Consider the following 14,834-nt stretch of genomic DNA (forward strand, 5'->3'; position numbering starts at 1 on the left):
GTTGGGGGCTGGGGCTGGGGGAGGGATAGCATTAGGAGAAATACCTAATGTAAATGATGAGTTGATGGGTGCAGCAAACCAACATGGCGCATGTATACCTATGTATCAAACCTGCACATTGTGCAGATGTACCCTAGAACTTAAATTAAAACAAAAACAAACAAAAGATGTTCCCAGAGGACTGAACTCATTCCACTCTAATACAGTCATAAGCACTGCCAACCATGACCAACAACAATAATGGAAGGCAACATGTATCTCCTAGTTTTTATCTGCGCACAGCAGGAAGGTGACTGAAAAGCAGGGAAGGAACAGGTCAATGTATCCTGACCTGCTTATTTGCTTCTGGGGCCACTGGTTGTCTTAATCTTGGTGTGAACCCTAATCTCCAAATACATGCTAGGATTTTGTTTTGTGTGTTAACTGCCCACCTGGATTCTTAAACAACAGTTTCATTTGACACTCTACTCCAACCATTATTCTGCTTTGGCCTTCCTGACTGGCCTCAATGGCTGAATGCCACCCTTGTCTTTCAATTTGGACAGGGATGTTTGGTTCCTAACTTTGTCCCCTAGACTCCTCTGGACACATGGCAACATCTTTTCAAACAGCTCTGTCTATGGTATGGTTAACTCTTGTGACTGCTCATTAAATTGATGCTTCTCTGATATTATCTGAAGAAGACTTTTATTTATGTCACCCATCTCTCAGCTGTTCCGAAAACTGAGAAACAGAGCTGTTGATTCAAAGAAATGAAGACTCAGGCTCTGGTATAAGCTGCCTCTCACCTCCATCAAGTTCTGCTTGCTCTAGATTGTTCTAAAGAGACAGATTCTTGACAAATCAAAAACCTTCACTGAAAAATCTACATGTGTGGCAATTCTAGATTTCTGAAATTCATCATTAAATTTCTTAATTTAGCCCTACTCATCTCAAAATATCACTACCAATAAATAACATCAGATCTTAACCTAATTCTCCCTCAAAATGTGGGGTGGCGCACGGCAACATATTCAAACTTATGTACATGGCATTTGAGGTCAGGGCATGGAAAAACACTGGGGCACTGTGTGTATGTTATTTGTGCATGAGAATGAAACTCCTTGACCCTGAAAACAGGACAGGGAGCCCAGTGCGTGGTGTGATAAGGAATGCTGAAAACAGCCTCCTGAGAACGCAGTTTGAGTGCTTTTACAAGGTCACAGGTGTCTCACGATCGGACCTCAAAAAAGCCATCTAGTGGACGTTTGTGGTTTAACAAGCCCTTTCAATAAATACTTGGCGGATGGATGCTGGGGCGGACTTCCGCTCGGCTGGAATTGTCTGAGAACTCATTCTTGGTGTTCAGTGCAAGCTATAAGCTCTGCACAAAAGTATAAAATATTTGAAATTATGTATTTTTAATGTTTTAACAGAAAATATGAGTAGATGGCAAATACTTTATCATTCTTTCCTCTCCACAAAGGAAGTAAGCTCATTACTTTGAAACTTATTCAGTAAAAAGTATACTGAATAGAAATATAGAAAGGAAATATTATTCCAAGCAGCAGTGTGTATTATAGAGTATTCTTAGTGACCTCAACAGTCACCATAACCTTTCACAGGAAGTAGAAAATTACCTTGAATTCCAGCACCCAAAGATAATAATGAATAATACTTTTTTTGTCTCTTTCTAGTAGTTTTCTGTTAATTAGTATAAAATATTAAGGCAATTGAATCTGTATCAACCATGAGACAAAAAAACCTTTTAAGATCGCTTGGTATACACGTAAATTTTAAAAACTTGTAACAGTAATATGTAATAATACAAAAAAAAAGACAGGGAGCAGAAAATAGAAAAGACATTACTCAGACTAAAACACATCTTTTGAGCTTGGCCTACTAAGGGAAGGAACAGAGGAAAGTCTGGACATACCTTTGCTCTTTCGTAGAAATAAAATTTAACAGTTGGATAGGCTCTGATACCAGCTTTCTGGCATGTCTGAGCATAAGCCTGACAGTCTACTTTTCCGGCTTTCACTTTTCCTTTAATCATCTGAAAAGAAAATATGGTTTGTCATTTTGTTTGGCATAAACTATTTTGGCAACAACAAAGCAATAGGATATAAAACATTTTGTGTCTAAGAATTTATTTAAAAAACTTTAATTCTTCCTACTCAAACAAGCTTATTTCCACATTATCCCTTTAAGCCTCTATTCACCTAGCACCACCTCTCCAAGAGCAAATAAACCCTCCTTTGCCTTATCAAGAAAACTGAGTGGCTTTATCCTGAAATGTCTCAACTTCCTGCTACCCACAACTGGCACATCATACCATAAATGTGTTTCTGTTTCTTTTTCTCCTTTCACTGGGGGTGTGCTGTGGTAGGACTCTTTGGGGACTGTTTGTCTTGTGAAGGCTGACTACTCCATCTGTATTCTCCAGTCCCTCCCTGTCAGAATGCATATTCTCCAGTGAAGATGTATATAATCACGAAAGGATTCCTTCCTGGATTACGGCTCCTCTGCCATTGTGCTTCTCATGCTCTCTCTTTTTTTCCCGAGCAGCAGTCTACTCTTTCACTGCTTCCCCACTGTCTGCTTATTTGGCAACATTTTAGTCTGGCTTCTGTGCTTACTGCTCCCTCCACTGAAACTGCTGTAAGTTCACCAGTGACCGCTTGACCAAACTGGGCACTTTTTGATCTTCTTATTGGGCAACTGATGTTTACTGCTGACCACTCTTTTTTTTTTTTTTTTTTTTTTAAACAACTGGTGATCAATTTATTAAAATAGTTGACTTAAGCATCTAAAATGGTGACTTCCACCTCAACTCCTGGCTCAATACTGATGGAAGTAATCTGTTTAACAATCTCAGAAGGACTGTGCGAGGCTGACCACTCCTTTCTTTTCTTATTTCTTTTTTAGCATTTATCACTACTCTCTCTTGGCTTTCTTACCGCTCTGTCTGTTCTTCCTTTTTCCAGCATGAGGATCTGCTTTACCTGCCCCTCAAGTTATCAGAGTTCCATCTTTGATCAACAATCTTTTCACTGTGAACAGTTGCCCAGGGTGGTTTTCCGTATCTATATGCTAATGTACCCCAATCACTCTCTTCAATTTCATAGCTAACTACAAATTGGCCTGCTTTGGGTGAATGCTGCATAAGCACCCAAACACAGCATGTCCCCTGAACCCACTCTTCCTCCTGTCCTATTCATTCCCTTCAAGCCAGAAATTAGGCTTATCCAGACTCCTCTCTATCCTTCATCTGTCACATTCAATACTATTTATTCTCATCTCTCTTTTGTATTTGTCCCCTTCTTTCTATCATCACTGCCCCAATCCTGATTAAAGTTATCACCTCTCACTTCAGGACAATTAAAACATCTTTGCTGCCCCTAGTTTCGTCCCCAAGGCAGGGGTATACTAATATGCAGACTAACTTGCGTTAGGGCACAAGCATGTAGGCAGACACACACACACACACACACACACACACACACACACACTCTTGCATACTGAAAGTAAGAAAAATGTAGGAATGTTATTTTTGTAAGTTTCTATGTCATTTACAAAATGTGTGTGTATGTGCTTACTTGTATTTCCAATTACTTATGAGATGGCACCATACTGTTTTTGGTGCTCTAAACATCTTTCTCTGGCATCACTGACACTCTTCTGTCCATGTTCCAGCTTCATTCTAATTTTACTGTAGCAACTATCTTGTATTACTTATATTTATTACCATTTTCTCTTTTCACTAGATTAAAATCTCCTTAAAGACATGGAATTTCTTCCTTTTCATCTTCCTTTTCTTCATCTGGAGTTATATGGCCCTGCTACTTAGCATAATTGCTTTTCACTTGGTACTTAAAATTTGTTGAATGAGTGGTCTTTTTCATGTTTAATAATTTTCTACTAGATATAATACAGAGTTGCACTACAAAGTTTATAATTAAGTAGAGTTTTTAGTACATGAGAAATGGAGTAAAACAGAATCATTACAGAAGGAAGCATAAGAAGATTAGAATAAATGGAAAGAATAAACCTCTTATCTGATACACCAGCTAATAACAAAAATAATCTTTCATAGCTAGTAAGACCTTTAAAATCCCTCTGCTAAAAAATTCCCATGGCCTGGGATGCTAAGCTTTAGTGTGAACTGGTGGAACTGGCACTGACTTTCTCATTCTAGTTGAATGTTTTATACCAACACTAGTGGCAAGAATTCCTTGAGTTATGGAGGCCAGAAAGCTATCAACCTGGATTAGGTCACTAATAAGACTGTTATGACAGAAAGAAACACCAAAAACTCAGACTACATTGAGGGTATGTATTCAGTTTAATTTTATATAAGCATTTACTGAGTTAGGCCCTGGGGATATAAAAATAAATAAAACATGGACTTTGCCCTCAGGAAGAGATAGCCATTTTCAAAGGAAGATGGACAATGCTATACCAAAAAAAAACCAAACCAAAACCAACCAACCAAACAAAACCCAAAATTGCTACAACTAAATATTTCCATTGGTATTCAGCTCCTTTTATTTCTGGTCAAATTTAAAATCTTTCAAGTAATAATAAATAAATAATTAATATGCATTGTATCAGTACACTTGGTAACATATCCAGGTGACAATGATTAACTGAGAAGGGCAGAGAATAGAGCAGTGCCATCAGAGCTAACTTTTGTAGGAAGAGGAGAAAAAATACAGATGACCAAGGTAAGGACAGAGCATTTTAGAGAGAGGGGGTAGCATGTAAATAAGGATACATGTTCAGAGAACCTGGAGTACTCTGTTATACTGGAATCTAAGGTGTGAGGTGGACAATAGAGATAGAGCTCATATCAGACACCTGAAGTCAATGTATGCATATTGAGAAACTTAGTAAGCCAGAGAGGGAAATATTTTAGAAGATCACCAGGGCAGCACTGACAAAGGTAGGCTGACAGTCTTGAACAACAAAGGCTTGAACTGTGTTGAACTGCTTGAACTGGGAATTTTTTTTTCTAAGCAATTGCAGATGGAAAATATAATATTCATAGGATGTGAAACCCTGCATACAGAGGACCCACTGTGAGGCCTGAGCATGAACAGATTTTGGTATGGAATGGGGGTTCCTGGAACCAATCCCCTGAGTATACCAAGGGAAGACTGTACTTAAAAGGCAAATATGGTTAAGTCTAGACAACAGATGATAAAGGGTTGAATAAACAGGTTAGCAGCAGAAATGAGTAAGAAATGACATTTGAAAGACATTTAGGAGATAAAACTGACAGAATCTAGTGACTGCCTGGAGGGCAACAGAGTACTTGGGTGGGGAAGAGGAAATAGACAAGAGGGAGAAGAAAGAGAAGTTTCTGGCTTTTATGGTTAGTAGATGATGATGTCTACCAAGATAGAGAAGATGTCAGCTAAAAGCTTTAACAAAGAAAGAGGAAATCTACTACAATGATTATAATCATAGAAATATAATAGTTATTTTTAAATTCAGAGGAAACATTTAAGAAAAAAACCTAAAAATTATGTATTTAAAATGTTTTATCTAATTACTAAAACACGAATGTTGTTACAACAGGTAAGACTTACCCTAGCCAAGAGCTCAAACTCTGGAGCAAAATTCTGGCAAGGTCCACACCAAGGAGCATAGAAATCAATCACCCAATGATTTTCCCTTGTAGAACTTTTCACTGAAAGTCTGAGGTGTTAGATCTGTGGATACTTGAGGTAAAATCTGTGGCAAAGGATCAAAATCATTTTCATTATATAAAACCAAAGCAAACATCTAAAATGTAGTAATATTGTAATACTTTCTAAGTTAAAAATGATGTCAAGGAATGGCAACGTAATAAAGTACAGTACCATCTTGGTTAATATAATCCTTTACTAACTAATTTAAAAGGCTAGAACTTTAACCCATAGTAAATTTAACTATTGACATAAAAGGGGGGTAAATAGCTTTGAATCTATTTTATACAAAGATATACATTTTAATTACTCACCCTAGACCCCAGATTCTCAGGGAATAAGCATCCCTATTCCAACCATTGTAACTGCTGAGAGAAGAAAAAATGTTAGTTGTAAATAGGATTCTCTATTATTGGATGTATTCAGAAAACAATCTTATTGTAGCAATTTAAAAAACAAGTTATACTGATTGATTTCATCTGGCATCTCTCCTCAGATATTCCTAGCTACAAATTCTGTTTACAAGGCCTCACAAATGTATTTTTCTCTAGTCTTGGTATCTTTGTGTCCCAGACAGCCCAGAATGTCTAGCTATCTACTGGACATCTCCTGTAGACCTATGGGAACTGCAAAACTCAGAATGTCCATGGTTTTAGTTTCTGAATCTTTATTCAAGTTATTACTGTCTGTTAAATTCCTACCAATTTTTAGACACGTCAAAAACTACCTACAAAATGCAGCCTTTCATAATTTCCTCATAGTTGAGATCCTTTCCTCCCTTGAAATCCACGGTTCAATTTTACTTGTTTAATAACATTCATCATATGTACCTTACATTTGCATTTTCTACCTGAAATACCACATGGTGTTGTGGAAATAGCATGGGTGCTGAGACAGACTTATCTATCTAAGCCTTAGATAACTTCTAGACCTTGGATTCTAAGGTCTGAGAATCACAGTTTGCTTCTCTGTAATAGTAGGAAGGGCAGTAATTCCTAGTTCACAAAGTATATGTGAGGATTATTGGAAATAAGGTGAGTAAAGCATCTAATATAGTACCTGAAACCAAATAAGGACTTAATAAATGTTAGCTCTTCCTTTCCTTATCTTTTTGTCTAGACTATAAGCTTTATGCCCAGTGAGACTGTTCAGTACTCTCTTTTCATCTTCTGAAGTGCTCATTAACATACTATCTTTACGTCCTGGGCTCCCAATAAATATTTGTTGGGTTAACTTTTATTTTGTTCAGGTAACTTAACTGTTAAGTGTATAATTAAATAATTATAATACATGCCTTCAAATATGAGAGAATACTTACTGATACTGATAAGCTTTATTTGATTTTGGGGGAAAAAATCTTATCTCAGGGTATCTTTGAACATTTTCCTGGGCACAAAAAGAATGATACTGTTGGCAATCTATACTGCCCACATTGATCAGTCCAGTTAATGTCTATAAAAGAAGAAACGGATTACCTCCATCACTTTTTACATATGTTTACAATAAAGAAACAAGCATTATATTATTATAGTGAAATAGTTATTATGTATCAGTGACTTTCACCCAGTAAAACGGATAAGGGTTTAACATAAAATAGACCACTTATACTAATGAATTTGTAATCTAATTTTGTAATTAAGCACTTACTAAAATTATTGCAGATTAAACAATTTACTTCATTTACCTGTTACATGAGAAAAAACTATGTACTTCTAAAATTCAAAGTGCCAGAAACTAATGAAAGTCTTTGCAATATTTCAAAGAATTACTGTTTCCAATGAAAACAAGCATTGTAGGTATCTAATATGTTATACTGACTCACACCTGAACTTAAAAATTTTATTGAAAAGAGCACAAAAATATGTAATCCTAAATGTTAAGATACTAGAAATCACTTTACCTCAGATTTATTTTTTATCTTGTAAATAAATGTGAAGTAGTAATTGCATTTTCCATTCTGGTATTTAAGTAATTTGTTTCCAATCTTGTACAACTTAAAACATGGTGCCTATTTTCAGGAAATTTTCTAATACACATGCTGAAAGCTTTTTGTTTTCTTACTTTTAAGTCCTACAATATGTGAGGAAATGTTATCTTTAAGCTCTAAAATAAAGCAGAAAAAAAAATTAGAAAAAATTGAAACAAAAACTGAGGTAAAGTTTTGGGTTGTTTTTGGCAACAATTTAGTTAAAAGCACCGGATTTACTGGGCACGGTGGCTCATGTTTGTAATCCAAGCACTTGGAAAGGCAGAGGTAGGCAGACTACTTGAGGCCAGGAGTTCAGGACCAGCCTGGCCAACATGGCAAAACCCTGTTTCTACCAAAAATACAAAAACTAGCTAGACGTGGTAGCACATGCCTGTAATCCCAGCTACGAGGGTGGCTGAGGTTGCAGTGAATCAAGATTGCGCCATTGCACTCCAGAGTAAGACTCTGTACCTCGCCGACCAAAAAAAAAAAAAAAAAAAAAAAGTGTACCAGATGCTATACACACAAAAAGGGTAGGCTATACCATTCACATACCAGACAGAAACAGAGCTGTAATCAAAGTGGTATGATCAGAACTGTTATTAAGTAATAATTTAATTGTGGGTTCACTCACATCAGTTTCAAAATAATTCTGTTAAATAAACATTCTTAGTAAATGTTAAGATTAAAAATAAATGATTTTTACTATACCCGGGCCATTCTTTTCCATTCTGGCATTAAGACTTGACAAGGATGACACCACGGAGAATAGAAATCAACCATCCAGACTTCGTTGTGTTTTCTTTGTGTAACTAGTTCATTGAAGGTGGTGGGTGTAAGGGAGACCACTGAAGGATTCATAAGATCCTGAAGAGAATATAGTTTCCTTTATAATATATATATAAAACACAGCTGTTCATATATTCCTGGAAAATTGTTGGTACAGGCTGAGTATCTCTTGTCCAAAATACTTGGAAGTATTGTGAATTTTGAATTTTGGAATATTTGCATATATTTTGGGGATGAAACCCAAGGCTAAACATGAAATTCAGACTTTGGAACATTTCAGATTTAAGATTTTTGGATTTAGGGGTGCTCAATCCGTGTATGTCCTTTAGAAAGTTCCCATTTTTGAGAAACCAAAAGATGCTTAAGGACAGCTAAAAGAAATCTAATGTGAATTAACTTAAAAAATGAAAATAAACCTAACTTAAATTTTTTAAGTTTGGATTTTGCTCATCAGTTTTGTAAGAAATCAAGGTCTATTTTTCCTTTATCTCTACGTATCACTAAAATCATAACAGGCAGGGAAAAGACGCGATTTTAAGTTTCCGTGTGGATAATACAAGAGTTTCAAGGGCTGCCTGGATGTCTACAGAGGCCATAAAGTTCTGTTCTAGAACCAAGAATGACTGGCTTGGAAATGATTCTTTAATTGCTAATGGAAAGCCTCATTAGTCAGGAAACCTCTCATTTTTCTGACATTCTGACTGGCGATACTACACCTTTCTACAGATTCTTTGTTCCAAATGATATTTTAACAAAGCTTCAGCCTACAACAATCAGGTAATACTAATGAAGAGGGTAGCTTCACTGGAAAAACACCACAAAACGTTACGTTAGAGAAGGAGGAACAGATGAGTAGGACAAGGTTGGAGGGTCATTAAATGAATAATAATAAACAAGAATTTTTCATTTTTTTCTAGGCGCCCCCTGTAAGTATTTCAGTCAATCAAGAGTGTTACTGAGAAGAAAAAAAAAGATGCTGTAGATGCCGGACACTTGTTTTCAGAGAAAACGGCGCAAAGGGGTGATAACGTGAAAGTATACCGCATATGTTCAATAAAGAATTGTGTCCATTGTTTATAAGGCACTGTATATACCAGGTAACAAGTAAAACACAGATTTACATTGAGTTTAGTAAGAGTAAAACATTAGAAAAATTCTTTAAAAACCAGTTTGTCAGAAAATAGTTTGGGCATGAAAAGAATAAATCCTATTAAACAATATGAAATATTCATACAGGGTATAACATATAAAAAGACAAATTTCTAGCCACATAGTCTATAGTTTGAAATACCTCTATGAATTCCAAGATTTGTTCAGCAGAGTGATGTCCTTCATACTCATGAATGTTGGACTGGTTGAATACCACTGTTGTTGGATAAGCCTGAATGTTATACTGATAGGAAGGAGAATACAAATTAAAGATTTTATAGATTTCACCTATTTGTTACAAATTTGTAACAAGTTTGCCTTTAACAGGATTTTAAAAACCCATTTCTAAATTGCTGGTGACAAAAATTTTAGTCTCACCAAATTTAGCAAAGGACTCATGGCAATGAATACTGCTAACTACTGATGAATACCTGATCCTTGATCCTTATTTATAGCTGCTCCATTAGCCATGAAAACCATAGACATTGAAACATTGAGAAATTGACATAGGTAATTACACGAACGGTCCCTTTTTACTCTCCTGAACCAAGGTAAGAAGAAGCTATAAAGAACAGGCTGTATCTCTAGCTTGAGTCTTTTTTTAAACCATAATAAATACTTTTTCTACAAATAGATGATGATCAGGAAATAAAATAGCAAGAATAAAGACACAAATAATTAGGGGGTACATGATTATATTTTAGGTTAAAGAATTATGAATCATGCCCTATGAATGTAATCACTTTGTCTTCTTTCTTCAAGATAGCCTTTTTAGTAGGAAATGCTTAATCTCCTTCTCAGAAATAAAATGGGCACCAGCCCAGGAAGCAACTCTCTCAAGCTATTATTGTTACTTTTTAAGTTATAAAGAGATCCCTGTCTGTAGATTTGCTGTAGCTGAACCTTGCACTCTTAAAGTTTTAAGTACTCATCAGCAAATTGGAATCTTTGACCAGGATTCAAAATAATTTTTGAAAAAACAATGGAAACATTTATATTAGTCTTGAAAAATGTGTGCAAATTCAAATAATTCATTGATTAACAAAGCAATTACAGCTAAAATTTAATGTGTTTACTATGTGTTGAGCGTTATTTTAGCATTTAACATGTAGTTTCTCATTTATTCTTCACAACAATTCTACTTAGTTGCTAACATTATAAAACCCACTGTATAGATTAGGAAACTAAGCTACCGAGAGGCTAAGTAACTTGGTCAAGGTCAACCAATTGATGAGTGGCAACTAATTGGTGAGTGTGAATTTTGGCCTCTATTCCAGGTAAATCAGATATCAGTTTTAAATGCTTACACTGAACTCACATTTGTTTAATGAGCTAAGATGGAAAGTAGAAAAACTGAAGGAATTAAAATTAAGATAATTATTGTTTATCACATAAATTTTGTATCTTTGGCATTTCTTTCAAAGTTACAGATAAAATATTCAAAACCAAAGGACTTATTCATTTCCTTTTATAAAAATGTATTTTAATGAAATTTCTACAGGCATGTGCCACTGCTACTGGCTTAAACTTCCATGATGTTCTAAAAGTGTATGGCTTTCTTTTGTTTTCCTTCCTCTTCCCATTTCTTTTTTCCCTTTATCTTTTCTCCATCTATTTTTTTTAACTTTTTTTTATGAGTTATTTAAAACATTCACAAAAGTAGAGAGCAACAAATTCTCGCGTATTCATATAGCTACAATAATCACTGACTCGCGGCTTTTTATTTCACTTATACTCCCTTTCTAGTCTACTCCTAAGATTATTTTACAGCAAATTGCAGATGATCTGTAATTTCATCCACAAATATTTCAACATATTTAAAATGTAAGGACTCCCCTCCATATAACCATAGTATCATTTTGTTATCAAAATTAACAATAATTACCTGAAATCATCAGATACCTTGTCACTGTTCACATTTCCTCAATTATCTTTCTTTGCACTTGGTTTGTTTAAATTGCATCCAAACAAAGTCTAAATGCTGTATTTGACTGATAGTCTGTTAAGTCTCCTTAATCTCTCCTCCACTATATACAATGTATTTGACCAATAAACTGGGTGTTTGTCCTGTAAAGTTCTCCACATATTGGAAAGTACAGATTTCATATCCATGGTGTCACTTAATATGCTCTCCTGTCATTCGATTTCCTATAGACTAATAGATCTGGAGATAGATCTACTAGAGGATGGATTTTTTTTTTTTTTTTTGGCCAAGAATATTTTATAGGTGATATTACGTACTTTCATTCTACGGTATGTAATTTCTAGTTTTTCCTGCAACTGAGGAGTGAATATTTACCTGAGAAAATATTTTCATTTAAAAAAGATTTCAAAAGGCTTGTTCATTGTTTTAACTTCCTTCCAGCAAATATACTTAGAAGTAGTAGGAAAGGAAGGGTAGTAGGAAAGCCAAAGGAAAAAAAATTATAAAATAAAAAATGTCAAAATATAGGAAATATTAGAAATATAACAATCTTAAATAACTGGAAAATCATATAAGCATTTTATCAAGTTAATGAAAACAGTTGCCTGAATTTGATAAATAAGACCTTATTTACATTCGATCCACTGATGATCTGTAATCAGTCTTTTGGATTGGTTTAATCCAATCATATTTGATATCATTTTCTAAAAAAAATTATTTGTTTAAATAATTACTACTCTAAATAGAAGATGTATTATTTCTAAGTTATTTTATTGTTTTAATAATAAACAGCCCAAAGGTCTCCATTTTATAAAATTAATTAGAATAATTTTTGATACTTTGCCTTACCATGTTACAAAGTCCCTCATGAACTGTACAATCTAGTGTACCAAACTTAAGCTGACCATAAAGAAGATTTGATGCTCTTCGTAACTCTGGTAGTAAAGCTCGACATGGTGGACACCACTAGGGAAGAAAAAACATTCATAAGCACCGAGCCAAATGACACAAACCGCACCCCCCCATCATTTCTGCAACAAGTAATATGCTAAGTAACACAAACTGTATTTAGTGGCAAACCTTCCCTGGAGGGGTAATTACATTAGCATTCATTTAGAAGCAATGTGCATTAGTGGCCACAATGGATGACACAGTTCTAGTACTAATGATTCAAAGTTATCTAGAAAATGTCTTTTTGCCATAAGAGGAGAAAACCTGACAATGTTAGAATTTGACAGACAAAAATTACTTACAGGGGCAAAGAAATCAACAAGCCATGGTTCTTTGTCATTGGCAGGAAAATTTTGAGGTCCAAGTGTGGTAACATGAGAATTCACACTTTCTTTGGCAAAGGCAAGTATATCATATAGAATCTTCTTTCCTTTCAAAGTGAATGAGAGAAATTAAAATCTAAATTCTGCTTTTTGTATGCACAGAAACATTTCAAAGTTTTTACACTCAAAATATTAAAGAAGATAAATTATGAACAAACTGATTTTGGTGAGGTTTTAGTGTTCTGTATACTATACAGGGCTTAGCTCTGATAGGAGTACCCTTTTCTTGCACACTCTTCTGTTTCCTGGACTAAAAATGTCAAAATTGGCCAGGCGCGCTGGCTCATGCCTGTAATCCCAGCACTTGGGAGGCCAAGGCAGGCAGATCACGAGGTCAGGAGATCGAGACCATCCTGGCTAACACGGTGAAACCCTGTCTCTACTAAAAATACAAAAAATTAGCCAGGCATGGTGGCGCGTGCCTGTAGTCCCAGCTACTCGGAAGGCTGAGGCAGAATTGCTTGAATCTGGGAGGTGGAGGTTGCAGTGAGCAGAGATCTCGCCATTGCACTCCAGCCTGGTGACAGAGTGAGACTCCATCTCAAAAAAAAAAAAAAAAAAGTCAAAATCTCTTTGAAATGTTCCCTCATCTTCAGAGGTAGAATAATGACTTTTTTATAGGGTTCTTTAAATTATTTGTGCTTACTTCGGTGATTATTATGGCCTAACTCCTAAATCGTTTTCTACAACCTAGACTTCTCTTAGGAATTCAAAACTCATGTTATCAACTGCCCAGTGAAAAATTTGTACTTGGATATCACCTAAACACATCAAACACAATACAGTCCTGCATAATGATATTTCAGGCAATGGTGGACCACCTATATGATGGGGTCCCATAAGATTATAATGGAGCTGAAAAATTATTATGACTCAGTGATGGTGTTGCTGTTGTAACTCTGTAGTGCAACACACTACCCCTTTTCTATATTTAGATACATTTAGATACACAAACTCTTACCACTGTTACAGTTGCTTATGGTATTCAGTACACTGTAACACATTGTACAGCTCTGTAGCCTAGGAGCAACAGGCTATACTGTATAGCCTAGATGTGTAGCGGATTATGCCATCTAGTGTTTTTAAAGTACGCTCTCTGATGTTTGCACAACCATGAAATCACCTAACGACACATTTCTCAGAAGACGTCTCTGTCGCTGACACATGGCCATATATTCAAATTGAGGCTGTGCTGTTTTCCTCCAAACCTGCTCCTTTTCTCACCATCCTTATCTTGGCAATAACATAATTATCCACTAGCTGCCTAAATATAATTCCCCAGAGTAAGCCTTGACTTTTTTCTCTGCCCTGTATCATAGTAATTCTATCCATTCCATCTCTTACCATTTCCAACCCATTGCTACTGCCTGAACTCAGTCTGGCCTACTGCAATAACCTGGCTAGTGTTTCTTCACTCAGCCTTCCTTAACTAATCCATTTTCTACATTGCTACCACAGTCCACTTACACTGAATAGTACAATCACTCAATCGCAATTTCGTTAAGACAGAAACATAGGTATTATCCTTGACTCTCTCTCTCGACCTCCCACACATCTCAACAGTCACCAAGTAATACTGATTTTGCATTCTTGGTCTTTTACAAATCTACTTCTCTTCATGTCTGTTACTATCAGAGAAGCTAGCTACCATATTGAGAGCAGCCCTACAAAGGACCACATGATGAGGAACTGAGGCCTCTGCCAATAGACAGTGAGGAACTTAGGCTTCCTGCCACATGAGGCCTCCTGACCATTGCAGGAGTAAGCCTGGAACCAGATCCTGTAGCCAGTCTGGCCTTCAGAGGACCAGAGCCCTTGTGTATTTTGAATACAACCTCATGAGAAAATCCATGTCTGGAACTACCCAGCTAAACTGTTCTCAGATTCCTGACCACCAAAAACTGAATTAATACATGTTTGTTTTAAACCACTGAGTTTTGGGGTAATTTACTACTAAGCAATAGACAATAAACACTCCCCACTGCAAACATTTTTGA

The 14,834-nt window shown here is 35.8% G+C and overlaps 1 protein-coding gene across 1 annotated transcript in view; it reads right to left on the reverse strand.

Annotated features, from left to right (window-relative positions):
• DNAJC10 (DnaJ heat shock protein family (Hsp40) member C10) overlaps positions 1 to 14,834 on the reverse strand; it is a 57,806-nt gene that overhangs the window by 10,163 nt on the left and 32,809 nt on the right. Inside the window, 9 exon segments of the mRNA XM_017867429.1 lie at positions 1,916 to 2,035; positions 5,574 to 5,655; positions 5,657 to 5,718; positions 5,983 to 6,040; positions 6,991 to 7,124; positions 8,353 to 8,508; positions 9,722 to 9,823; positions 12,353 to 12,469; positions 12,757 to 12,884. Of these exon segments, the coding sequence (XP_017722918.1) occupies positions 1,916 to 2,035; positions 5,574 to 5,655; positions 5,657 to 5,718; positions 5,983 to 6,040; positions 6,991 to 7,124; positions 8,353 to 8,508; positions 9,722 to 9,823; positions 12,353 to 12,469; positions 12,757 to 12,884 (959 nt within the window).

Source organism: Rhinopithecus bieti, unplaced genomic scaffold (genome assembly GCF_001698545.2).
Source record: "Rhinopithecus bieti isolate Rb0 unplaced genomic scaffold, ASM169854v2 scaffold_3041, whole genome shotgun sequence".
In the NCBI taxonomy this organism is placed as follows: Eukaryota; Metazoa; Chordata; class Mammalia; order Primates; family Cercopithecidae; genus Rhinopithecus; species Rhinopithecus bieti.